General features: G+C 39.2%; 1 protein-coding gene across 1 annotated transcript in view; it reads right to left on the bottom strand.

Moving 5' to 3' along the window:
• Positions 1-26259, bottom strand: part of DOCK4 (dedicator of cytokinesis 4) — a 534984-nt gene that overhangs the window by 159268 nt on the left and 349457 nt on the right. Inside the window, exons 14-16 of the mRNA XM_021715022.1 lie at positions 15629-15753; positions 12966-13128; positions 7165-7271 (exon numbers count right to left, since the gene is read on the bottom strand). Coding sequence (XP_021570697.1) covers positions 7165-7271; positions 12966-13128; positions 15629-15753 — 395 coding nt within the window. The remainder of the gene's footprint in view (positions 1-7164; positions 7272-12965; positions 13129-15628; positions 15754-26259) is intronic.

The following is a 26259-nucleotide window of genomic DNA, read 5'->3' on the forward strand; positions in this document are numbered from 1 at the left end:
CCCCCCCCCCCCCCCCGGCTTTTGTTTTGCATTCTCACATCATTCCTGAGAGACTTGACTTCTGGAAAATGAATTAGCTTCTGCTCTTACTTCATTCCTTCTCAGCAGGTAGCTGAAGAGGGTTAGCCAAAAACATCCCTACAAAGTTAAGGAAGCCAACAATTCTAAAAAAATGCAGTGAAATAAGAAAACTTAATAAGATTACATTTTGTTATTAGCAAATTAACAATTCTAAAGGGGAGTTTTAGACTATCCCTCAGTCACTTGGAGATATTGCTGATGTTCTGAGAGCTGGAAGAGGGACTCTAGAAGGGCAAAATCTCTAATGATGAATAATCAAGTTATTTCATTTACCCTTCTAGATCTAGGACATTCAGATTTTTGTAGATTTCAGAGTTTTTCTATAAGGGAAACCACTCCAAGCATCTAATCAACCAAGTAAAGTTGAAAATGACCTTAAACAGGGTCTTTGCTCTTAGGATTGCTCAGACCCTGCCCTAAGAGTAAGCCCAGGATTTTGGTTATTGGCTGTAACTCCTCTGTAATAATGGTTCCTTGGAACAGACTCAGAAGGGGAATCCAGCTGATGCCACAAAGGGAAACTATCTCTCTCACCAACTGAAGGCCCAAATTAGGCTATTAAATATCCTTCAACTCAGTAGATTTCTTCTTAGCTCACTGCAGGCTTGAGTCTTTTTTTTTTAACTTTATATTTATTTATTTACTTTCATTTTTTAATTTATTTATTTATTATAAAGCTGTGGGGTATAATTCAGGGTTAGTTATACAAACATTGATCATGCAGGTACCCTTGTTGATAAGGTATGCCCCTCCCTCCCCTAGCAGTTTCCCTCAACTGCCGGTCCCACCCTCTCCCCTGACAGTTTTTTCAAAGACAGTATGAGTCTTTTAAACTCATACATTTCATGAAGAGCAAGTAGGTTTTTAACCCTAAATACTCTATTATAAACCATAGCTTTGTTTCATATCCTAAATACAGATTTAAAGACACATCTTAAAAGCATTTTTTTATTCATCTCTCATCAACTTTTGATATCATGGACAGCACCTGCCAATGTATGTCACAGAATGCGGTTTATAACAATCCTAGATTATTAATGCTTCTTTGAAACCTTACAGTAAACATTACTGTCAAGATTATATGATAGAAGAATGGTCTTTAGATAGATAAAAGTACAGAATTGAGTAGTATAAAACAAGGCTAAGTCTAACTTTCTGTCTCCCTAATTTTATTTTTTCAAAATGAAAATATTGTTAATGTTATAAAATAACACTTGTCCACTAACAAAAAAAATTAAGTAATGTGAAAATAAAGAGAGCCCTTGTTAATGCTTTAGGTTAGCCTTCTAAGCATCTCTCTATGCACACATATAAATGTATAAACAATTTTTATAAAAATGGTATTATATTAAATATACGCTTCTATAAAGTGCTATTACTAATGTAATGAGCATTTTTCTGTGCACATAAAAATATTCTCCAAACATCATTTCCATAAATACATAGTATTTCATTCACTATATGGGTATAACTGAATTTAATCAGAACTATGTTATTGGCAATTTAAATTACTTCCATTTTTTTAAATATTAAGGATTCTGCAGTAATCATCTTAAATCATCTGCTCACCTTGTCTGATTATCTTCTTCCAAAAAATACCAAAATGTGTGGGATGGCTAAGACAAAGGATATATACATTTAAAATGTATCTGTGTATTGCCAGACTGTCCTTCAGAATCACATTTCTTCTATAAATACAAGAGACTGAACACAGCCTTTGTCCTTTACATTTCCTTTCCTCTCCTGTTATATTTTTCCTTTAACTTTATGGTTCAATTTTGGGCTTTAAAAATCTTTACCAATTTGACAGGTAAAAAGGTTTCCTATTCTTTAACTTACATTTCTTTACTTATTCATGTATTTATTTTATACATTTGCATCGGTTATTTTTAAATAGCCTGTTTGTAGCATTTATCAATTTTTCTTTTTCTTAAGGATTTGTGATAATTCTTGGTAAGCTGGGAATAGTAACTATTTATAAGCTGTATTGTAACTGCATTTCAGTCTGTCGTGTGTTTTCAGCCTAGATGATTTCTTTATTAATTAAAAAGCTTTACATCATATGTATACAAATTTACAAACTTTTTTGTATTTGATTTCTAACACTTGAGACATCCTTAGGGCGGCCCTCTTCAACTGTAGATTATAAAAATGTTAACCTATGTTTTTAAGGCTTTTGCAGTTTTATTTCTTATATTCAATATGGAATGTGCTTTTGTATAGGGAAGAAGGTAGGAATCCAGTCCTTCCCCATTTCCCACAACACCCATCATAGGCATCTCAGTACCATTTATTAAATGGGCTGTGACTTTTTCACATTTTTTTTCTTTTTGTAGACACAGGGTCCTACTACAAAGGGGACCCTCCAAAAAACAGAATCATCTTTTCGAAGGTGGGCCCCTTGTAGTACAGGCTTCCTCCACTAGGTAAGCATTCTAGGAATCTATCAGCAACAGTACCAGCTAGTGTTGTGAGAAACTGCCTTGTGGAAGAACCGTCTCGTGTTGTGACAAACAGGTAACTGGCTCTACCATGACGATGCACCCGCCCACACCGTGCTGAGTATTCAGCAGTTTTTGACCCCAAAATGGCATGACCTCCAATCCCCAATCTCCCTATTCATCCAATCTTGTCCTGAGTGATTTTTTTTTTGTTTCTTTGGATGAAAAATGTCCTCAAAGGAAAATGCTTTGCCCATGTGAAAGAGGTGAAACAAAAAAATGGCAGAAGCACTAGAAAGCATCAAAATTTACAAGTTCAAAAACTGTTTTGAGCAGTGGAAAAAGAGTCTTAAAAGGTGTATTGTGTCAAATGGAGAATACTTTGAAGGTGACTAAAGTTCAAACATGTAAGAATACACCATTTTTTATAAGTAAATTCCAGGTTTTTTTGGGTCTCCCTTTATGTGTTGTTTAGGTTGGTCTCGAACCCATAGTCTTAGTGATCCTCTTGCTCTGGCCTCCCAAAGTGCTGGGATTCCAGGCATAAGCCACAGTGCCCAGCCTAGACATGGACTGTGATTTTAGTCAGTAATTTGAAATCCATGTCTCTTCCCATATTTTTTCTTCTTCTTTTCTTTTGAGTCAGGGTCTTACTCTAAAGCCCAGGCTGGAGTGCAGTGACACGATCACAGCTCACTGCAGCCTAGACATTCTGGGCTCAGGAAATCCTTTTGCTTCAGCCTCCCAAGTAGCTGGGACTACAGGTGTGTACCACCAAACCCGGTTATTTTTTGGATTTTTTTTTGATGACATCTTGCTATGTTGTTCAGGCTGGTCTTGAACCTCTGGGCTTATGCAATCCTCCTGTCTCAAGCATCCCAAAGTGCTGGGATTACAGGTGTGAGCCACTGGGTCAGGCCCTTACTTTCCTTTTCAATAGTAAATTCAAGTCCTCAATGATCAGTAGGCTGTATGCTTTCCTGCCATGGCAGAAGTATAAGCATTATGCTCGTAATATGGTTTTATGATCATAAACTACCAGTGGCCTTAAGCTCAAACTGAACTCGTTGGCTCAATAATATGAGAAAGAAAACCACAGAATCAGCCAGACTAAAAATAAAAGTTATTATACTTGGCAAGTATTTCACAACTCCTTAAATAAGCAGCACTAAGTAACTCTATTCATAAGAAAACTGAGCCGCTTGATTCCCCTCCCCCAATGGAGCCAGTGCTTCCTGATAGATCTATACAGTGAAGGTCTGCCCTAAATTAAAGGACCTGAGCCTCCCTTGTGGCTGAACACACATTTTTCAAGCTCAAATATACTGTCTTTTATGGTTTAGAATTCTGGGTACTAAGTCAAATTTTGTGCAAGGTCTTCAAATGATTCAAAGTCCTATTTTTGAGAAGAGTTTGGTCCTGACGACAGGCATCTGTCTAGGATCAATACAAGTTGGACTCCTGAATGCTCACATGAGAAGTGAGCTCTGCTACTTGTCCTCTGGCATTTTAAGCATACAGATTTCTCTAATCAGCAACCGAGAATCTTGGTATTATTCATACTCTTTGAGAGAAGTCAACCAGGGCTTGACTGGAAACCTGGCGCCTGCCAAAGAAGCACCCTCCGACCCACAGGTCCATATGGGATATGCTTTATAGAAGTGATTCACTCTTCTGCCTCTTATTAGGAAACTGGGAGCCTGGTCTTCATGATCTCAGCCATGCTGCTTCTGAGTCAAGGCTTAAAGTTACACAGACATCTATACTGGTGCATATTTTTGAAAACTGTAGCTGAAGACATTGCCTATCATATCTCTTATAAGGGAGCTTCAAACCTAAAGGTAAGATAAATAGATAATCCCTGGGGTTTAGTCCATTTAGTATTTCTGTTTGCTTTTCTGGTTACCAGGCTTCAAAATATTTTTTAATACATATTTCAACATTGTTAGGTCTGTTAGATCATTTTATAAAGTAGGCAGACTGTAAGTGTCAAAAATGGAGGGATTTGACTGTTTTGTTTGCCATTCTTTTCCCAGCATCTAGAGCAGTGCCTGCCTGTAGTCTGTGGTTAATAAATGTGATAAATAAATGATGAGAAAATGAATGATTACAAAAATAGACAGCAAAATATGTATCATATAAAAATAGAAAACACTGTGTGTATTGTATTTGCTTGTTTTTTTATTTTTTGAGTTGGGATCATTTTTTGAGTGACATGATCATGGCTCATGACAGCCTTGACCTCCTGGGCTCAGGTGATCCTCCCGCTTCAACATCCTGAGTAGCTGGGACTATAGGCACCTGCCACCATGCCCGGCTAATTTTTTTATTTTTTGTAGAGACAAGTTTTTGCTATGTTGCTATTTTATTGAGGCTGGTCTCAAACTCCTGGGCTCAACCAATCCTCCTGCCTCAAGTCTCCCAAAGTGCTAAATTGCAGGCATGAGCAACCATGCTTTGTCCCACTCATGTTATTAACAATCTAAAGGTAAAGAGTTTTTGCTTGTAATCTCATTTGCTCATTCAATAAATTTTCACTGCACATCTATCACATGCCAGAATCCCTCTGACACAGCTATTGCTCTCCAGGGCATTCATAGATCTACTAGGGTAGTAAGCCAAGTCATCATCAGTTCAGAGACAGCGTGATGAGAACAATGCTAAGAGCTGTGCATGGATATGCGGATACCCAAGGAGCTTAGGAGAGGGCATTTGGCCAGCTAGGAATCTAGGGAGTGGGCCAGGGAGTGGGGGATAGTTCCTGAGGGAGGCTGTGGCCAAGGTGAGCCTCAGGGTATGAGCAGAAGACAGTCAGGGAGAAGCAAGGGAAGGCATGGCTCCAGGAGCCCCAAGGATGGAGCACAGCAGAGAGAACCAGCAGGCAGTGGGTAAGGAAGTAGAAAGAGCTGGATGTGCCTGTAGCATCAAGCAAGAGGCAGGAAGTGGTGAGCAGTGAAGCAGTAGGGAGGCGGAAGCCTGCCATACCCTGAGAAGACTGGAATTCATTCTCTCAGCCATGAGGAGCTTTTGAACAGACCTTCAGCTGGGAAGTGACCTGGTTGGATCTGCACCTTAGATGGGTGATCATAATGTCCTAGTGAAATCTGCACTAGAGGGAGCCAAGACGCAGGTTGGCAGGACCAGTTATTATAGGTGAGAGTTGATAAGGGTCTGGTTATCACATGGTTTCAGAAATGGAGAAGCGCAAAGGAGAAATATTTTAGAGTAAACTGGTTATGTACTTTTAAAATATATTTTTTATTCTACACTTCATTACCAGTCAATTATGATTGGGCTCTTGCTTTGTGAGTTTTCTTTCCAAAGTTTATGACAATTCAAACTCTTTTATGGATTAGAATTCTGAGCACAAAGTCAAACTTTGTGCAAGGGCTTCAATTGATCCAAAGTCCTATTTTTGAGAAGAGTTTAGGTCCTGACAACAGGCACCCAGACAGCCATCTGTCTAGGAATCAATACAAGCTGGAATCCTAAATGCTCACGTCTGTAATCCCAGTTTCCTAATAATACGTCATAAAAACAATAAATGTTTTTATGACAATTCTTGATTTAAAAGAACAACTGCTAAAGTTGTCATTACAAAGTACAGCCACTTCTCTGCTTGCTTAGTAAGAGTAGCAGACTGAAAAAAAGGTCATGCTGACCTTGCTAAATTTACCTTCAGGAATATATACAGATCTAGATAAGCACACAATACATAAGGTTTAATCCTATCACAGGTATGGAAAGAACTTTAAGATCAACATACAGACTTGCCCAAATACCTACCCAAAACAAAAGTAAAAAAAAAAAAAATCTTCAAATATGTTTTATAGCTAGGTGTGGTGGCTCATGCCTGTAATCCCAGCACTTTGGGATGTGGAGGCGAGAGGATTGCCTGAGCCTAGGGGTTTGAGACCAGCCCGTGCAACTTGGCAAGACTTTGTCTCTACAATAAAATAAAAAAATTAGCTGGCCTCGGTGGCTCAGCCTGTAATCCTGTGCCTTGGGAGGCTGAGGTAAATGGATTGCCTGAGTCTGTGGGTTTGAGACCCGCCTGGGCAACTTGGTGAGACCTCATCTCTACAATAAATAAAAAAATTAACCGGGTGTGGTAGCGTGCACCTGTAGTTCCAGCTACTTGGAAGGTTGAGGTGGAAGGATAGCTGGAGCCCAGCAGGTCAAGTCTGCGGTGGCCAGGAGCGGCCACTGCACTCCAGTTTGGGTGACAGAGTGAGACTCCAACTCAAAAAATAAAATAAAATAAAAATAAAAATAAAAAAATTAGCTGGGTGTGGTTGCATGCTCCTGTTGTTCCAGCTACTTGGAAGACTGAGGTGGCAGGTTCGCCTGAGCCCAGCAGGTTGAGATTGTGGTGGCTGTGAGCATGCTACTGCATCCCAGCCTGGGTGACAGAGTAAGACTCAGACTCAAAAATAAAATAACATAAAATAAAAAATAAACTGTTAGAATATGAGATAGAATATAGAAACAATACTTTCAAAAAGATACTCTCCCTGTGAGCAAACTTAAAAAAAAGTATTCTCTTCAGTCATTTTTTTTTCTTTTCCAAAATGATAAGACAGTGAGTTAATAATCCAGCACTGTTTTTCACTGACTACTGCCAACATCTGACCGATGTTACCTTATGCACGATGAGCTCATGAGTGCCATCTGGAAGGGTCCTACCATCTTCCTGCATCAGAGGGACAAAAGAGAAACCAAACAACTTCTTCTCTCCTTTCTCCTTCGCTGTTAAAAAACAAAACAAAACAAAAAATACACTTGCTTATTTAAGTGTGTGCTTACACATCTGTGTTCAGATAAATACTTTGTCAGGAACATGATCATCAATAAATATAGCACCCATATCCCAGCTTCCTATCCACTATGGAAAGCAGCTTTTAGGATAGGCCATCTATCTAAAGTAGCCACCTTCCAACCCCATATTCCTGCCCCCTAATCTGCAACTTACATTTCTTGCTTAATTTTATTCATGGAACTCACTGTCTGAAATTATGATTTTATAAAATTTGTGAATTGCCTTTTTTCTTCTATTCACATCTCAACCCCATCCCTAAGCACCAATGAGGTCAGCATTCTTGTCTGTTTTGTTTTATTGTTTCAAAGAGGGCCAAGAATATAGTAGTTTCTTAATAAGTATATTGTAAACCAATCAGTGAGCGAATGAATATGAAATGCAATACTTTGCTTACTACCCATGGAAACGGAATCTCTAAGCTCTTCCTTGGTCCATGACAAGATTTTCCCTATATCCACACATGTGAGGAGAATGAACTTTGCAGAAGCTACCTCTTTGGAATAATTTAGGCATGCTGGAAGACAATATGAATTGCGACTTATAGTTTAATAAGGGTTTACTATTCTGGATGCCAGAAATGAGGCAAGGAGGTTTCAGATGCCTAATTAAGAATTACAATGAATAGAAATGCCAAGGATCATTAGCAGTTATTTATAAATAAGGAAATTGAGGTCACAGATGTTAGCTACCTTGCTGTATATCTCTTAAGTACCATTCCAGTTCTTTCAACCAATCTTTATTTCTCAAAAAAAAAAAAAAAAAATGGAGAAAGCATTAACAGAAACTTGTTTGGTCAACTGGACTTTCCCCTTGTACTCAGACGGGAAGAAAGGAGTTCTCCAGGGCCAGCAGTGTGTTAAGAGCTAGGAGGTTTATTCTTTCCCACATAAGTGGAACATTGTGCTTGAAGAAAATTCACCTTTAGGATGCTGTATGACCTGAACTGGAGGAGTTAAATGTTAAATGAAGATCAGACAAGAAGTTTAGCAACACATAATTCCCTTACAATTGCTCCTGGCATTGAAACACAGGAAAGTGGAGCCTCATGCAGAGAACAGTAATTTTGGCTAGCTGGTATTAGCCCCCAGCATGAGGACATCCCCGAAAATGTGATTATAGCAAAGGACTTTCCTTTAGAGTCATGAATTTCATCCCCAAAGAGAACCTGGGCAAATATTGATGTTTTTTAAAGTCAAGAAAATCACACCAAAGACTCTGAGAAGAGGTTTTACATCAATTACAGTAGTAGAACTTGTAATTTAGAGGAATTTTGGGATTGTGTTGAATCTATTACTTCATTTAAGAACTGACATCTTGATGATAGTGAGTCTTCTTATGCACAAACATGGAGGCTCTTACATTCTGTACAGCAAAGCTTCTCAAAAGATTTGTCTATACTCACTGTTCCTCCTTCCTTTCCTCCATCTCACTCCTGAATTTATCACCACAAATTCACAAAAACTACTTGTCAGGTTCAATGACTTTCATGATGACAAATCAAATGACAATTTCCATCCTCATCTTATTTGAGTTATCACTGGCACCTGACAGATCTGACCAATCCTCTCTTGAAAAACTGCCTTCATTTAGCCTTCTGGATTCTATTCTTCCTTCGCTGTTCTTCAACTTACTGGATATTCCTTCTTTTTTTTTTTGAGTTGGAGTCTCACTGTCGCCTAGACTGGAGTGCAGTGGCACGCTCCTGGCCACTGCAGCCTCAACCTGCTGGAGTCTGGCAATCCTTCTGCCTCAGCCTTCCAAGTAGCCGGAACTACAGGCACGAACTACCACACCCGGTTAATTTTTGATATATTGTAGAGACGAGGTCTCACTAAGTTGCCTGGGCGGGTCTTGAACCCACGGGCTCAGGCAATCCACTCACCTCGGCCTCCCAAAATGCTGGGATTACAGGCTGAGCCACTGAGCCCAGTCGGATATTCCTTCTTAATGTTACTTAATGCCTCCTTTGCATTCTTCCAGTTCTAAATGTGGTGACTGCCCAGAGATCCATCCTTGGACTTCCTTTTGCTAGGGAAATATACCACTAGGAATCTCAATCAGTCTCAGAACTCAAAAAAAAAAAAAAAAAAAAAAATCATCAAAATTGGTGATGTGCTGGAGCTAGATCATACTGGCTCACAAGAGCTGAGAGTGCACATCTCTTCCCAACTCTACATTCAGTGATGTCATATTGGGAGCTTGAAACTGGCCACAGTGGGAGTATTTCCTTCATGGCAATTAGCAAATGCTAAGATCAGGGCTCCCACTCTACCAGTGCTGGTTATTAAATACCTACAGAAGACCAACCACTGAACTATATTCTCCTTTCCAAGATTAAGTTTTTAACCTGAATTTCATTCAACTACCTATTTGACATCTTGAATGACTAACAGACATTCTAAGATTCAACATGACTAAAATGAAATGTTTGATTTTTTTATTCCCCAAATAGACTTTTCCTATTGTCTTCTCTATTTAATTAAATGATCACTTCATTCTCAGGCAAAAATATTTGGGTCATTCTTGAATTTTCTCCTTCTTTCACATCTAATCTGCTAACATTCTGTAAAAAAAAAAAGTGTTAAACTACTACTATCCTAATATGGAAACACATTCATTTCTTACTTGGAGGACGAATAAAGCCTCCCAAATGGTCTTCCTGTTCCCAACCATACAACCTGTAATCTATTACTCATACAGTAGCCAGACTATAATCACTCCAAATCCTCCAAAGACTCCTCTTCTCACTCCAAATAAAATCCATGATCCTCGCCATGATGTAAAAGACAGTATGAGATCTGGCTCCCGGGCTCCCTGTGTGGCCTCCTTGCTATTCCTTAAAAATGCCAAGCATGTTTCAACTTCATGTCTTTTGTACTGTTCTCTCTGCTTAGAATATTCTCTCCCCAGATATCTCAACAGCTCAGGCCTTCACTTCTTTTAGTCTGTTGCCAACACATCTCCTTATAAGAGAAGTCTTTCTTGAATGCCTTATATAACATGGCAACACAGTACCATCACTTTCTAGCCCCTAACCCAAATTTAAGTCCTCTTTACTGCACTTCATCACTTACTACCTGGTATATTACATATTTAGTTTCTCCTTTGTTATCTGTCTTCTGTCTCTGGAATGAAAGCTCGGTGAGAGGAGCTATTTTGGTGTGTTCACTGATGTATCTCCAGTGTCTGGTATATAGTAGGTATTCAATAAATATCAGTTTAATGAATAAATGATAATTTTGCATAATATATATACAAGAGGGTACCCTCTAAAATGGAATTTATTTATAAAAATCGTGTATTTATTCTTACATGTCTAAACGTCAATCACCTTCAAAGTACTGTCTGTTTGATGTAAGACACCTATCAAGACTCCTTTCCCACTGCTCAAAATAGTTTTTGAATTTGTCAATTTTGATGCCTCTTAGTGCTTCTGCCACTTTTTGTTTCACCTTTTCTACATTGGCACAATGTTACCCTTCAAGGACTTTTTTTATCCCAAGGGGGGAAAAAAAGTTTCCTGAAGTGAGATCGGGTGAACAGAGAAGATGGGGCATGGAGGTCATGTCATTTTTGGTCCAAGACTGCTTAGTGAGGTGTGAGCAGGTATGCTCGTAAATCACCCATCATGAAATGGGCAAATGCTTTGAAAGAATCTCAAAAAAAAAAAAAAATTCCTGAAGCCGAATGCAACCTCTCACAGTGTTAGCTGGTACACTGATGCTGACAGGTTCCTAGATCACTTACCTAACAGGGGAAGCCTGTACTACAAGGGGTCTGCCCTCCAAAAAATAATTCCAGTTCTCTTTGGGATCCCTCTTGTACAAACAGAAATATCTGGAAGCCCAAGTGATAAAATAATTACATTGATTATTCACAGTTTATGGTATTATGGGGATTTTTTTTCTTCTTTACACTTTGTTGTTTCTTCTAAATTTTAATAACGGATATAAAAAAAAAAAACCCAAACCTGTGAGCAATGTTTGAAGTGCAAGGACAAGAGGGCAGAGATCTAAAATATTTCACTGAAAATGGTCTTTTATTCTGCTTTCCAAGTTCTGAATTATAAGTTTTTCTTCAAACGTTCTTTCTCCCTTTCCCTGCTATTTCCCTTTATTCTTCTCTATTTTTTTCTTATCTTAAAGCTCATATTAGGCCCAAGTGAGAATTTATAAGAAAGATTGGTGGAAGGAATAGTAGGGCACCATTCCAAGTCCTGTACATGAAACTCTCCTGGGAATTTGAAAGAATTGTAAGACCCTGCTAGCCATCTTCCTGCATTCTAAAACATTCACAAAGCATAATTTATGAAGCTCCCTGAGCCAATTCTGAAATATGCCATGGTTCCAGCAATGGACAAAGTCCTTCCTTTCTGCCTGAGCCATGGGTGAATTACAACATCACTCAGGTGAAGTCATCATAAATCTCTTGGCAAGGCCCCTATTCCTTCTAGACTGGAGAGGAGCCTGTTGCTTTTCCAATAATGTAATTCTCCTGTATCTCTCACTTGTCGTACTGTTCCCAAAGCAAGATTCACTGAAACCTTCTCTGGTCACAGTGTATACTTCGGCGTATAAGACACATTCAGAGAGACCCGGGGAATACCAGAAGATTCCTGAACTGGGGCTGTGTGGGGACAGGAAGTGGAGGGTTGAGTAGGTGGTAATGAATGCAAAAGAATTAAAACAGGGACATCAAGAAATAGCAACTTTATGGATAGCAATGTCCACACAGACAAATCCAGGAACATTTCTATGTCTTGGATTGTTTAAGTCTATACAATGAGGCAATTATTTCAAATTTCTGGCTGACATTATTTGATTCTCATTTGAATACTGTCTGAGACTGGATAGCGATACATATAAATGCAAATCAGGTATAAATCTGAGCCTATTGAAGGCTTCCCTAGTGGTTTCACATGCCTAGGGAAGTCCTAGTAGGTTGCCCTGATCTGTCTGGAGCTCAAACGGCTGCTAGTGATACCAGACTGGCTAGGGTGGCCTGAGACCACCAGACTGTTCAGTTTTAAACGTGGTCTCCCCTTTCTGGCTAATCTTTCTAGACTGTCCATGACAAATTAATCTTTTTTTTTTGAGTTGGAGTCTCCCTCTGCTGCCTAGACTGGAGTGCAGTGGCCGCTCCCGGCCACCACAGCCTCGACCTGCTGTGCTCCAACGATCCTTCTGCCTCATCCTTCCAAGTAGCTGGAACTACAGGCCGGTGCTACCATGCTCGGCTAATTTTTTGATTTATTGTAGAGATGAGGTCTAGCCAAGTTGCCCAGGCGGGTCTCGAATCCGCGGGCTCAGGCAATTCACTCACCTCAGCCTCCCAAAGCACGGGATTATAGGCTGAGCCACCGAGCCCGGTGACAAATGAATCTTTATCGAAGTAATCTATATATTTTTCTCCTCCTTCTCCTTCTTCTATGCTTCCATTTAGGTTATTGGCTCTTTGAGAAGTGAGCTCACTACCCTCCACGATTCCCCCGTGCCTCCTCTTTCCCTCGGAGGCCTTTCATTTTTCACACACTTTCTGCAGAGCAGCCCACATGTGCCTACAGCTCAGCACCCGGATTACCCCAGCACAACAAAGACAGATAGCCAGCTCCACCATGTACTTACTGGAACAGTGCCGAAATTCAAAGCGGATGTGTGCACCCCGGAACTTATCCACGGGAATGGGAAGTTTCAGCAGTTCAGACCACCGGGGACTGTTGTTATGATAAAGCACAAAGGAGTGGTATTCACTGGCTGGTGGCTCTCCAGAGCCAAAGGAAATAAAATCCTAACAAAGGAAACGTGTCATTTAAAGAAAGCTTCATTTACCTTATATAATGCAACAAATAAGAAATGTGATATTTTGACTGATCACAAGCTTTTTCTGGCACATTTTTTGGCAAAATCATTTCCACAAATCACTTTTCTGCAAAAATAAAAAAGGTCATCAAAATTTATACTTTTAGGATTTTCCTTTTCAATCAGTCTAATTGAAGGAACACCAGTTGTTCTTGACAAATGAAAGGCGACAAATAATTTTTTTTTTAAGACTAGAAAACATAGCTTATTCAGAAAGTAAATTACAGAAAGTAAGAAAGAGGAGATTCACCTCCCCAGGGTAGGGGAGGAGGCCAAAGCTTAAGAAAACATGGCCTGACCATAGCTCAGCAAGGCAATGGCGGTGATGGTATGACAATGGCCACAATGGCCTGGCAACGGCTGACAAATAATTTTTATAATTTTTAATTTTTAGAGGAACTTATTAGTGATATAACTGTTATTGATCTGCTATTGGATTCAACTGTTTTTGGACCTGTTTAGTATATCTAGAGCCAATGAGTCTTGTGGAATTATTTTTCTAGAAAGGTTTAACTCTTCATACAAATCATTTTTGTGTAAATCTGAATTTAATTTTAATGCAAATTTATACAATGTCATTTCAATGTTTTCTTCGATTTTTCTGTAACGTGTGGGGGTCAAATAAGAAACTGAAAGTGGCTTCATGGTTTGTACATAATTCAGAACACCTGTTTATGCACATATTGTATCTTCAATTACAAAGATAATTAATTAATTAATTAATCTTAAAGATGTGGGGTACAATTCAGGGTTAGGTATATAAAGGTTCATTATGCAGGTACCCTTCTTGATGAGGTGTGTGTCCCCCCCCCTGTAGTTTCCCACTACTGTCAATTCCACCCTCCCCCCTGCCCCTGGATAGTTTTCCACTATTGCCAATCCCTATGAAAATTTAACGTTAAAAAAAAAGAAAGTTTAAAGGTTCATTTAAAGGTTCTTTTGAAAAAAGCAGAGTGATCATTGTGCTCTAATCATCTGCTCCCTAAATAGCCTTCCACATGAAATGACTTGAGGTCCTTTGCTCTGTTGTGTCTGGACTTGCTCTTGCCTAGTTGGGTACATCTGTTTAATTCTGATGCTGGTCTCCAAGGACTTAGTTAATGTGCGACACATAAGATATGGGCAATTGCATGTCCCATGTGGAGTTCAACTACATGGCAAAGTTCCCAACCTGCTGCAGTCAAAAGTCTGTTCTGTGCCTCAATGGATGCCTCACTAAGCCTCAGGCCAAGTCTCTTATTTGAATAGGCAATTGTATTTCTCCACAAAGATGGGGCTCATGAAAAATAGTTCTTCCATAAAGGAACCTGCTATTAACATTCCAATTAGTAAGGAGTGCCCCTGTCTTCACACACTATGTTGGTCAGAATGAAAATACATAAGTTTAAACATCATGGTATGTTTTTTTCTTCAACCAATTGCCAATGTGAAAGCATTAATCTCCAAAACTACAACAGATGAAAGGAAAAAAAATGAAATTGTATTAAAAAATAGTGCATTTAAACTAAAACCCACACTGAAAGGCTACCTAACTCCAGACAGGATGGCCATCATCAATAACTAAAAAAAAAAAAAACAAAAAAACAACAGATGCTGGAGAGGATGCAGGGAAAAGGGAACACTTCTACACCGTCGGTGGGAGAGTAAACTAGTACAACCTCTGTGGAAAGCAGTGTAGTGATTCCTAACAGAGCTAATAATCAACCTCCCATATGATCCTACAACCCCCTACTGGGAATATACCTGGAGGAACTCAAATCACTCTATTAAAAAGATACCTGTACACACACGCTTATTGCAACACTGTTCACAATAGCAAAAACATGTAACCAACCGTGCTGCCCATTGAAAGAGGACTGGATTAAAAAAATGCAGTACATATACATGATGGAATATTATGCAGCCATAACGAAGGACAAAATTATGAACTTCACGGCAACTTGGGATGGATTTAGAGGCAATAATACTGAGTGATCAGCCACAGAAACAAAGAATTGAGTATCACATGTTCTCACTCATAAGCAGACCTTGAATAACTATCAGAATGCTGTAAGAAAGGGATTGGCAGTAGTGGGAAACTGCCGGGGGATGGTGGGACAGCACATCCCATCAACAAGGGTACTTGCATAATGAACATTTGTATAGCTAACCCTGAATTGTTCCCACATGTTTAAAATTTGAAAAAAAAATAGTTTATTTCAGGAAGAGTTGCTATAAGAAAATTCTTGACAATTAATTAAAACATAACAGCCTTTTTTTCCACTTTCTTTTCTGAGAGGTATTTTAGTGAATTAAAAAGAAAACCACACAAAGTGGAGAAAAATAAGATAGAAAACATCGCAAATCACAAGTTAACTGATGACATTAAAGATTAAACCAAAGCAATTATATAGACTTGCTTTACTTAGAAAGATTCCACGTTAACATACCTTTAAGGTCTGGCTACTGCTGTCTACGACGTACATTGTGACTTCCACATTTCTGGCCACACTCTTCCCTCCTTTCTCAAATTCTCCCCTTTCTATGGTAATATATAAATCATTCCTCATTTCACCTATTAGGAAAAGAAAATTAAAACCGTGTTATATATATTAGGCAGTATGATAAAGTACTCTATCGAGGAAAATTTTAGTTTATAAAATACACTCATATTATAAATATAAAAGTACAAATGTTATATTTGTACCCTTACAAGAGGGTCCTTACCCTCACTGTCACTAGCTGAGAATAAAAATCAGCCCTGTTAGTCTGAATTAGCAATATAGCAAGCGTACATCTGGGAGGTGAATACTGGACTGTGTAGGAAGGTGTTGTCAAGTCTCACCATTTTTCAGTATTTCTCTCATTTTATTTATGAGGTATGACTATAAAATGACAGCCTAACAGGAATGGCTTGTAGAAATCAGTCTTATTACTTTACAGTTGTAGCAATTTAGAGTAAAGAGCTACTTAAATAAAAAAATAGGTTTGCAGAGGGTAAAATTACAATTTAAATCTTTCCCAAGATTCATGGACAAGTGATCTCACTGCTGGAAAAGTCCAGATTAGTATTTTATGAACACAGATGCAGAATAATTCAGTCATACACATTCAACTTAATATTTCATACCTTTGAGCTATAAAACAGGTAAGAAAGGCTCCAGATTCAAACTGATTCATTCTATATACACATATATGATCTATTTTTTTTCTTCATTGGTGGTTTATCAAACCTGAATGTTTTTTAACCTTATCCCTTTCTTATTGTAAGAAAAAAAAAATCGAGTGCAGTGGCTCGCACCTGTAACACCAGCACTTTGGGAGGCCAAGGTGGAAAGATTGCTTGAGCCCAGGAGCTTGAGAACAACCTGGGCAATGGAGAAAGAACCCACGTCTACAAAAAAAATGTCAAAATTAGCTGGGCTTGGTGGCATGTGCCTGCAGTTCAAGATACTTGAGAGACTGAGGCAGGAGGATCCCTTGAGCCCAGGAGTTTGAGGGTGCAGTGAGCTATGACTGTGCCAGTCCACTGCAGTCTTGGCTACAGAGCAAGACCCTGTCTCTATAAAAAAGGTCTAAAAATGACCAAAAAAAGAAATTTAATGCCAACTAGCAAACTTAACCAAATGTGCTAACAGCATGTTTTTACCTCTCCTAAAAGTATTAAATTAGGGGGAAATGGTGAATGGATAGGGAAGTGAGAAATTAGATCAACAAAGGGCTGCTAGAAAGATTTTGAAGGTAAATGTTGGTGAAATGGCAAGGTTGAACTTATATTTAAAACAGCTTTTGAACATCTGAAAAATCAAAAGTAATACTCTTTGTTTTCTAATAAAAAAAAAAACTTCCCTATGAGAAAGTAAATAACTAGAAAAAAAAATAACTATACAATTATGTCCACAACTGGGAGATCTGTAACATTTCCTGAACAAAGTGTGTACAAGAAAGTACCCAGTTATTCAACACCATGGGGAAGATCAGTGTGAATGATCATCTTCCTCCATAAAGACCAACTTTTGATGATGGCATCATTTGTGAATGACCTGGGATGACAAGGAAACAGATGGGCCATAAAACAGAGAAACTGAGTAAATTCTAAAAGAATTCAATCTTAGTCACCCTTTTGAAGAGTACATAAAATACACATTAGTAGAAACAATTGATACAGAGGTCTCTAGCTTGAGTCTTTTACATACTCTTACAAACCAACTTGGGCAGGCAATGAATTTAGAAGTTTAGAAGAAAAGTCCAGACTCTGTGGCTCAGCCTGTAATCCCAGTGTTTTGGGAGGCCGAGGCAAGTCTGAGCCGGCGGGTTCAAGGCCAGCCTAGGCAATTTGGCGAGACCTTGTCTCTACAATAAAACAAAAATTGGCCGGGCATGGTAGCGCATGCCTACAGTTCCGGCTACCTGGAGGGCTCAGGAGGAAGAATGGCTGGAGTCCAGCAGGTCTACACTGGGGTGGCTGTGAGCATGCCACTGCACTCCAGCCTTGGTTACGGAGTGAGACTCTGACTCAAAAAAAAAAGGAAAACAAAAGAATTTTAGGAGAAAAGCAGCATATTTCAACACATTAAAAATTATATGTATATATACTTTGAAAGTTTTCTGTTTTAACTATTTTCATTTTTAAAAAAAAATTTTCAGAGAATAGCCCAGTACATTTTACCAGTTGGCTAGATTTTCTACAATGCATTTTACTTTGTCACTATTTATACTTTTTCCTATACGTATATACCCTTAATGGTATAACAATTCCACCATAGAATGAATACAAACTCCCAAGCTTTATCCTCTAAATTAACTGACTTCAACAAACAAAAAATAGGTCTGGTACACTGATAGTCTGTACACATGCTGGTTCAGCTAGAGGTTTGGCAGGAAATTCTTGACAATAGTTTTCCCACTAAGAGATTTGGCAGGTAGGAAAAAAAAAAAGACACTCAAGTCAAGGTACTTTGGACAAAAGATGCTAGCTAACAACTGCAAAATTCCTTTGCTTCTTGGTATAGGTGACACATAAGCTCTGCTTAAAAATAGACTATAAAACATACACTGATGAATGGGAAGTGGAGCTACAGGGGTTTTGACCTCAGGAATGTCTAATAAGTAAGCAGCTTTTCAAAACCACACAGAGATCGGATTGGTTGAACTTACTTTTATATAACACAGCTTTCAAATATTTGGAAAACAAAAGTAATTTTTATTTATTTATTTTTTTAGTCAGAGTCTCACTCTGTCGCCCAGACTGGAGTGCAGTGGCACACTCACAGCCACCGCAGCCTCGACCTGCTGGGCTCAGGTGATCCTTCTACTTCAGCCTTCCAAGTAACTGGAACTACAGGCGTGTGCCACCATGCCCAGCTAATTTTTTTTTTTTAAATTTATTGTAGAGACAAGGTCTTTCTATGTTGCCCAGGCTGGTCTCAAACCAGTGGGCTCAGGCAATCCTCTCGCCTCCACTTCCCAAAGTGCTGGGATTATAGGTATGAGCCACCGCATCTAGTCTCTGTTTTCTAATTAAAAAAAAAAAAAAAAAAGTCCTGCAAAGTGAAGAGTGTTTCTTGAGGGTGGTTTCCACTCTCATCTTCTGGAAGGATACGGTCACTCAGACTCCAGCAAAGGCAAGAGGGGAGGAGGGAGGTGTGCAAGGTGAACTACTTTCCCCCGTCTGTAGGCCAGGCCCAAAGGGGAAAGGTGAGATTGTATCTCCAGTGTCGCAAAATTCTTTTCCATGTACTGGTATTCATTCAACAAATATTTCTAGAGCATCTACTACAAGAGGGGAACCCCCCAAACCTGGAATTTATTTATAAAAAATTGTGTATTTATTCTTACAAGCTTAAACTTCAGTCACTTTCAAAGTACTCTCTGTTTGACATAATACACCTTTGGAGACACTTTTTCCACTCTCAAAACAGTTTTTGAATTCATCAGTGTTGATGCCTGTTAGTGTTGCTGCCATTTTTTGTTTCACTTTTTCCACCTGGGCAAAATGTTTCCCTTTGAGGACTTTTCTTATTCAAGGAAACAAAAAAAGTTACTAGGGGTGAATAGGGAAGGTGAGGAATGGGAGTCATGCTGGTTTTGGTAAAAAACTCATGAACACTCAGCATGATGTGGACAGGTGCATTGTCATGGTGGAAGAACCAGTCACCTATCTGCCACAACTTGGGATTTTTTTTCTGAAAATTATAAAGCTTCTCAAAAATTATATGCTTCTAGATAAAAAATTTGGTTGACTGTTTGATCCAGAGGAACAAATTCCAAGTGTACTACAAGGGGCCTGCCTTCCAAAAGATAATTCCACTTTTTGGGGTCCCCTTTTGTATGCACTAGATATGATTATTCTAGGCCAGGTAGATTCAACAGTAAACACAGCAAAAATCCTTTCTCTACAGAGTCTAGGAGTAGGACTTTAATAAATAAGTCCTACTTATTTAGGACTTCTAAGTAGGAGTAAGTCTTTAATAAATAAGTAAAATGTACAGCACATTGAATGATAATGAATGCTATGGATAAAAGTGAGAACAGGGATAAGAGACGCTGAATGTGGATAGAGGAAGAGTTTAATTTTCAACAGGGTAATGAGAGAAGGCCTCATGAGAATTTCAGCGACATGAGTAAGCTGTGGTGTGTTTGACAAAGGGGCAAAGTTACAAAGGGTTGAGCTTCTCAGGCCAATTCTCAAAGCTTGAGAAGCTTATAACTTAGCTGGATTATTCTACCTCTTCCTACAAAAGAGATTCTGAATTCAAATACTCTTAAAGACTGCAGGTTCACAGGACAATCAGAATAGGGACATCTAGGCTCTATTCCCTTTCTGCTACTGATATTCTGTATGACATCAGTCCAGAAGGGGTGATAGAAAGCTCTGGGTCTCAGATTTTGTTATTAAAATGAGAGTGGGGTACAGGTGGAGGTAGGGACAGGAGAGGTGTAGGAGTGACAAGACTACTTTGTCATGCTATGTGGTTTCTGTGCCTTACAAAGAGTTTCTAGAATATAACACATTCACAGATTAATACCCTTTATGAGTATGCTTTAATTTTCTGCTCTTTAACTCTCACTATCCCTGCAACCCCCTTTGTCTTTTGCAAATCATTTGGACTAAAGATTTCTTTGAAAAGAGAGCACATGAGAAGAATATTTCTCCTGGATGACAGTCTACATATGCCTCTCCCCAGGAATTCTGCAGCTTGCTATGTTCTAATAGTGCAAGGTGCTACATTTTGCCAAAGTGCAGAAGGATAGAGTTGAAATAAGTGCTAATTAAAATTGATGCACTTGAGGTTGACTCTGGAGAAAACTAATAAGCCCAAATGGTGTTAAGAAAGCATCTTGGGTAATTAAGAGAGAAACCATAAAGTGAATATGAAATGGAGTCGTAGCACCAGTGTGAAAAGCTATTTTCCTGACAATGTTTATTAACACCTCACACCTCTCAAATTTATTACTCTGTAAATTTGATATGCACCATACTTTCCTCGCCTTAGCAGACACATTGGCTGGAAAGCTTCCACATGTGTGGAGGCTTTGCAAAATATCATTGCAGGCAAGATAAGGATAAAGCCACGACAGTGGGAACAAACTCAACAGTGACCACAGTCAAATGGGTTGATCAATAGCTTGACCTAAATGGGCAAGAGGTTTCTATCAGTAGCTAAAAACTTTGATCCTTGATTTCATCTTATGAATGCCTGGGATAAATACATGATCGCCATATCATGCAACCCCTCTCCCCAGGGGCTAACCCACAGTACCTTATCTGTATGAGATATGTGCTAAGATTCATGGAACCAGAAAGTTTCCTGTCCTTTAGTAAAAAACAAAAGAAATGTGTAAGTTACTCAGGGATTATTGATGATGATGATGACAGTAGCAGTAGTCTTAGTTGTAACAGCAGCAGCAGCACATTTTAAGTACCTACTATGTGTTAGGCACTTTGTGAAATGCTAAAAGTAGAACATCTCATTAAATCATCACATCAACTTTATAAGAAGGCACTATCATTTCCATTTTATAGACGAAGAAACTAAAGTGTAGCGATTAAGAAATGTACCCAGGGTATTATCGGTAACCCCACTTTACTCATGAAGAAATGTAATTCAACAGAGTGAGAATGTCCATCAAATAAGCTGATGTAATTCAGCCTTTGTCACCAGAAGTGACTTGAGCAAGGAAAGTGGAAGTCTTACATGATTCGGCATTGGTCAGACCAGTATGAAAGTGCTGATTTCAGTTTTAGGGACCATCTTTATAAGACAGAGGCAGACACAAATTGTGTCATCCAGACCATAAACAATATGAGGAAAGGACTTGGAGCCTATCATGGGAAGAAAGAGGAAGGCAACAGAGGTAACTAAATGCAAAAAATGTAGAAGTTCTGGCCAAGGCGAGTAGATTGCCTGAGCCCACTGGTTCAAGACCAGCCCGGGTAACTTGGCAAAACCTCATCTTTTCAATAAATAAAAAATTAGCTGGGCATTGTAGCACCAAGTAGTTCTAGCTACTTGGAATGCTGAGATGGAAGGATCGCCAGAGCCCAACAGGTTAATGCTGGAGTGGTCATTGAGTGTGCCACTACACTCTAGCCTTGGTGACAGAGTGAGACTCCAACTTGACAAAAAAAGAAATTGTTGAAGCTCCAAGCAGAAAAACTCAAACCAAAGGACAGAAGGTAGAGAGAGACTGGTTCAACATAAAAAAGTCATTCTGAGAGATAATGTGATTATGTTTTCTGGGTCATTATAAATATTCAAGTATGAGCCAGAAAACTACTACCAGGGACCCTGAGGAGGAAACTCATGTACTAAACACACAGCTAGGCTGGATGGCAGAATAATAATACCCTCCCCAAAGATGTCCAGGTCCTAATCCCTGGAATTTATGAAGATGCTACCTTTCATGGCAAAAGGGTCTTTGGAGTTGTGTTTAAATGAAGGATCTTGAGACATGGAAATTTTCTTGGATTATGGAGTGCGTCTAACATCATCACAAAGTCCTTTTAAAAAGGGAGGCAAAGGGGTCTGAATAAGAAGAAAGATGTAACAAGGGAAGCCCAGTTAAAATGACTTGTGACCACAGCCAAGGTATGCAGGCAGCTTCCACAAGCTAAACAAGGCAAGGAAACAGATTCTCCCCTGGAGCCATTACAGTCCTAGTGACACCTTGATTTTAGCCCAGGGAGACTTGCATATCCTCTGACCTCCAGAACCAGACTATAATACGCTTGTGTTGTTTTAAGCCACTTCATTTGTGGTGATTTGCTACAGCACCCATAGGAAACTAATACAATGTGCCTTCCACATATACCCAAGCTTCTATCACCTTCAAGGGGTTGGGAGGATAGACACAAGAGTCACAAGTAACTAGAGACTGGAGCAGACCACAGCAGGGAAAAGGTATGGGTGGGCTGAAAATTAGCTGATGTTATACTTTGGCTTTCTCACACAGAGTACACTCCAGCAAAACTCATCAATGTTTTCTCTATTTTCTGTCTGTTGTTCTCATTTTTGTTTGGCTAGAAGAGTACTACAAGATATTGAACTTTTTTTAGGGGGTTTGCTTTTTATCTTTTGCTTATGACAATTAAGCAAGCAAGGGCAAACGGTACAATAATTAGCACCCATGACAGGCTTTCCAGATGGCGCTGTGGTTCTCTGTTGCTCATCCCACTTTGGGACAATGAATGGAGATTTGGCAGAGGCAGCTGGGGAAAGTCCTACAATCTTGGGAGATGAGGGCTGTAAGCTTCAGAATTTGGGAAGTGCCAGCCCCTGCCTCAGTCTGATCTGGGCCTGAGATACAACCTCAGGGGGACAAGGTAAGACCTTAACCTCCATCTCTCTTCAGTCACTGTGGCATTCCTTGGCTGGAAGACCACTATCTCCTTGTGTGATCAGGGTTCAGGTCTAAGCTAAGTGGTTGCACCTGCATGGTGTGGTGGTCAAGCGACTTGGACTGGAATATGGTGAGCTTAGGTTAAACTTAGGATATATTTTTAAGGAAGATCAAATCGTATCATACTAGCTCCCACATACTTTCTCCAAAAGAGACTTGTAGCTGGCTCAATTACATCTGTTGATGTGTATTTCTCTGTCAGTAAGTGGTAAGGATTAATATATATTCTTAAAAGAATTAAATTGCTTAGTTTCTTATACAGGAAGCATACATGTCTATAATATTTTTCTTATCCCAGCCCTGTAAATCATCGTCTAGTCAACTCTGACCAAATAGAAATGTGACTTATCTGAATGATGACTCAAATACCAAAGAAAAAGGAGGCTTTGTCTGTATAATACCTATAAAATAAACTTAAGAAAATGTTGACATTACCACCAGGACTAGTCCCTAAATCTCAACCCCTCCCTCCCCCATCACTCCACCGTTTTTACTTCATTCTTTTTACAGTTAGGAGCTTCAAAGATCTACTTTTAAAAGTAGACACCCCAGATGGTATTAATGATGGATTGCCTAACAAAGAATGATAGTTTAACCAATTGACATGCAAGAACCAGCCTCCAAAGGAACATAGTACAGGTGTGAAAGATTAGGTAGGAAGATCATGATGGAGGGAAAGAAAATTTTGCCTAGAAAGATTCATAAACTTAGAGTAAGAATGGACATACAGGGTGGAGGGAGGGCAGTCCGACCTTCCATGACATTCCTGCCACATCAGCCAACTTTGTTCCAAAATGTGTGATGGATGGAAACTAAACTTTCCTGATCCTCAGCAGCAGCCCAGGACCTACAGAGTCTGTTAATACATTTAGAGCTGGGCTGTCCAATAGGGTAAGTGCTGCCACATATGGCGACTGAGCACTTGAAATGTAACTGAAAAGAGACTCGCTGTGAATGTACAATACTCACCAGCTTTCAAAACCTGAGGTTGAAAAACAGAGTGTAAAATAACTCATCAGAAGTTTTTTATACAGATCACCTATTGAAATGGTAATATTTTGGGTGTATTGGTTAAATAACATTGTTAAAATTAATTTCACCTCTTTTTTCCCTACTTTTTAAAAGGTGGCTGCTGGGAAATTTAAAATTACACTTGTGGTTTGAATTACATTTCCACTGGAGAGCAGTGATTTACATATTTTGGCACTGTCCCTCCCTCTCACAGACCAGACCATGGAACACCCCCTCAGAGTTACTTGGCTTGTAGGTCGCAGGGATGGAGCGTCAGGAAATCAGATACCCTAAGAAATAAAGTGCAGAATGTCAGACGCTTAACCCACAGAAGAGTCCAGAGGACTTCGTGATGACTCAAAAGAACACGGGCAGGTCACCTCCTCATACTAGGTAACAACCTAGGGAGTTGTCTGTGCAATAGTGAGACAAAAGGAGCATTTCTGTTTCTATGTTTTTACCATTTCAAAAAAGAGTTTGGCATTGATTACATTCTATGATCCTCAGAAATAGTTTTGCTTTGTGTATATTCTTGTCCTTGTCAGGATCACAAATAATTTGTTTGCAGAGAGGCAGTGACTGTGTCCATTAACTTGACCCTATTGGTATAAACACGTGCCTCACCTGTTCTGACCCCTATCAGAACACTAAAGATGCAAATTAACTCTGAAGGACACATCTGGACAATGAAAAAAAAGAACCATGCTTGCAGACTGTCCGTGCAACATTGGGATCAGAAATGTTGTTCACATACATTTTCTCATTGAAGAATTCAGCTCAAGTTTTCATTATAGTGAAATTGACAAGTTTGAAAATAACAAAGGAAAACAAGACAATGACTGCATATTTACTACGGTAAAATATTCCAGTGAGTTTTAAAGTTGCTTTCAGGTGCTTAAGGAGATACAGGCGTCTCTCCCTTCTCCTTCTAATTTAGAATGTTAAAAGGCTAGAAAAATAAGAGAAAAGAAGGAGAAAGAGGTGCTTTTAAAAAACCTCTCCTCTAACCTGGCACTGCAGACCAGTATCTGGAAGGATGATTTCCCTGGACAGTGTGAACTGTGCATTACAATGTGGTGCCCAAAAGGGACAGAAACGAGGCTTATTCCACAGAAAGTTCATGTCCGTCATTAAAGTCAGACAAAAGCTGCATGAGCACAGCACATCCCAGACAATTATTCAGCCAGTGAAGTGTCATCTTGCTTTATATTTTTCCATTTCTCAATGATACTGCCCAGAGACGAAGCTGAGGAATTCGTCTAGCAGCTGGCTGCATTCTGCTCTAAAATGTTTTTTATATTAGATTTGCCCATCAATCTGTTTCCCAGTGGGATAAATTTTTTTTTCTTTTTTGTTGAAGAGGAAATACCAGTTATTTATAGCAACTGAAGGAAATAATGAGTGGTTGCAGGAGCCATGGAATAGCATGCCACCAAGTAAACAGTCCTATAAACAGTCATTTTCGACAACAGTAGCATGAGATGCTTAAGTGGACTGGGGCCCTAAGTTCGGTCAGGCCATCTCTGGAAAACTTACAGGCCATTCACTCAGACTTCCTTGCATAAAGGGATTTCAGTCAAGAGGTCATAAAGAAGTGCAATGGACAAGATGGGTCATTTTCGGTCATTGTTTCAGCCATCCTATCACTGGTTTCATAGCTATGACAGGTGCCATGTTAGGAACAACTTTCTGTGCTGTCATTTACAGTTGGGATTTAAACAGTGGTTTAGAGGATTTCATTTTTAAGAATACTGTCAACAACTTAACATTACTTTATTTGGTCTTTCTATTTTTTCCTCCTTTTCTTGGTTATAGCGGATAGAGGATGGAGCACTGAGAAATACAACTACCTAAGATGCTACTCGTCACTTTCTAACATTGTAGACAAAAGGGAGGAAGTTCTTTACTTCTATGGAAGACCAAACACAAATGAGGTCCTGTATAACAGAGTCAATGATTAATAAAAATTCATTTCTTAGTTTATAAAATAAGAACAGGACAAGTCAAAAATTCTTTTAAAATGTAAGTCACAATAACCTGTGTAGCTCAGTCCTATTCTGAGGTAAGATTACAAGGACTAAAGATTTTTTTTAAAAAGGGGGAGGAAGGGAGGGATAGATTAAGATCAAGACAGAAAGGAAAAGACAGCCACATGAGAGGTCTAGAC

This window comes from Carlito syrichta, unplaced genomic scaffold (genome assembly GCF_000164805.1).
Source record: "Carlito syrichta isolate Samal-C Ts95f unplaced genomic scaffold, Tarsius_syrichta-2.0.1 Scaffold306577, whole genome shotgun sequence".
Classification (NCBI taxonomy): domain Eukaryota; kingdom Metazoa; phylum Chordata; class Mammalia; order Primates; family Tarsiidae; genus Carlito; species Carlito syrichta.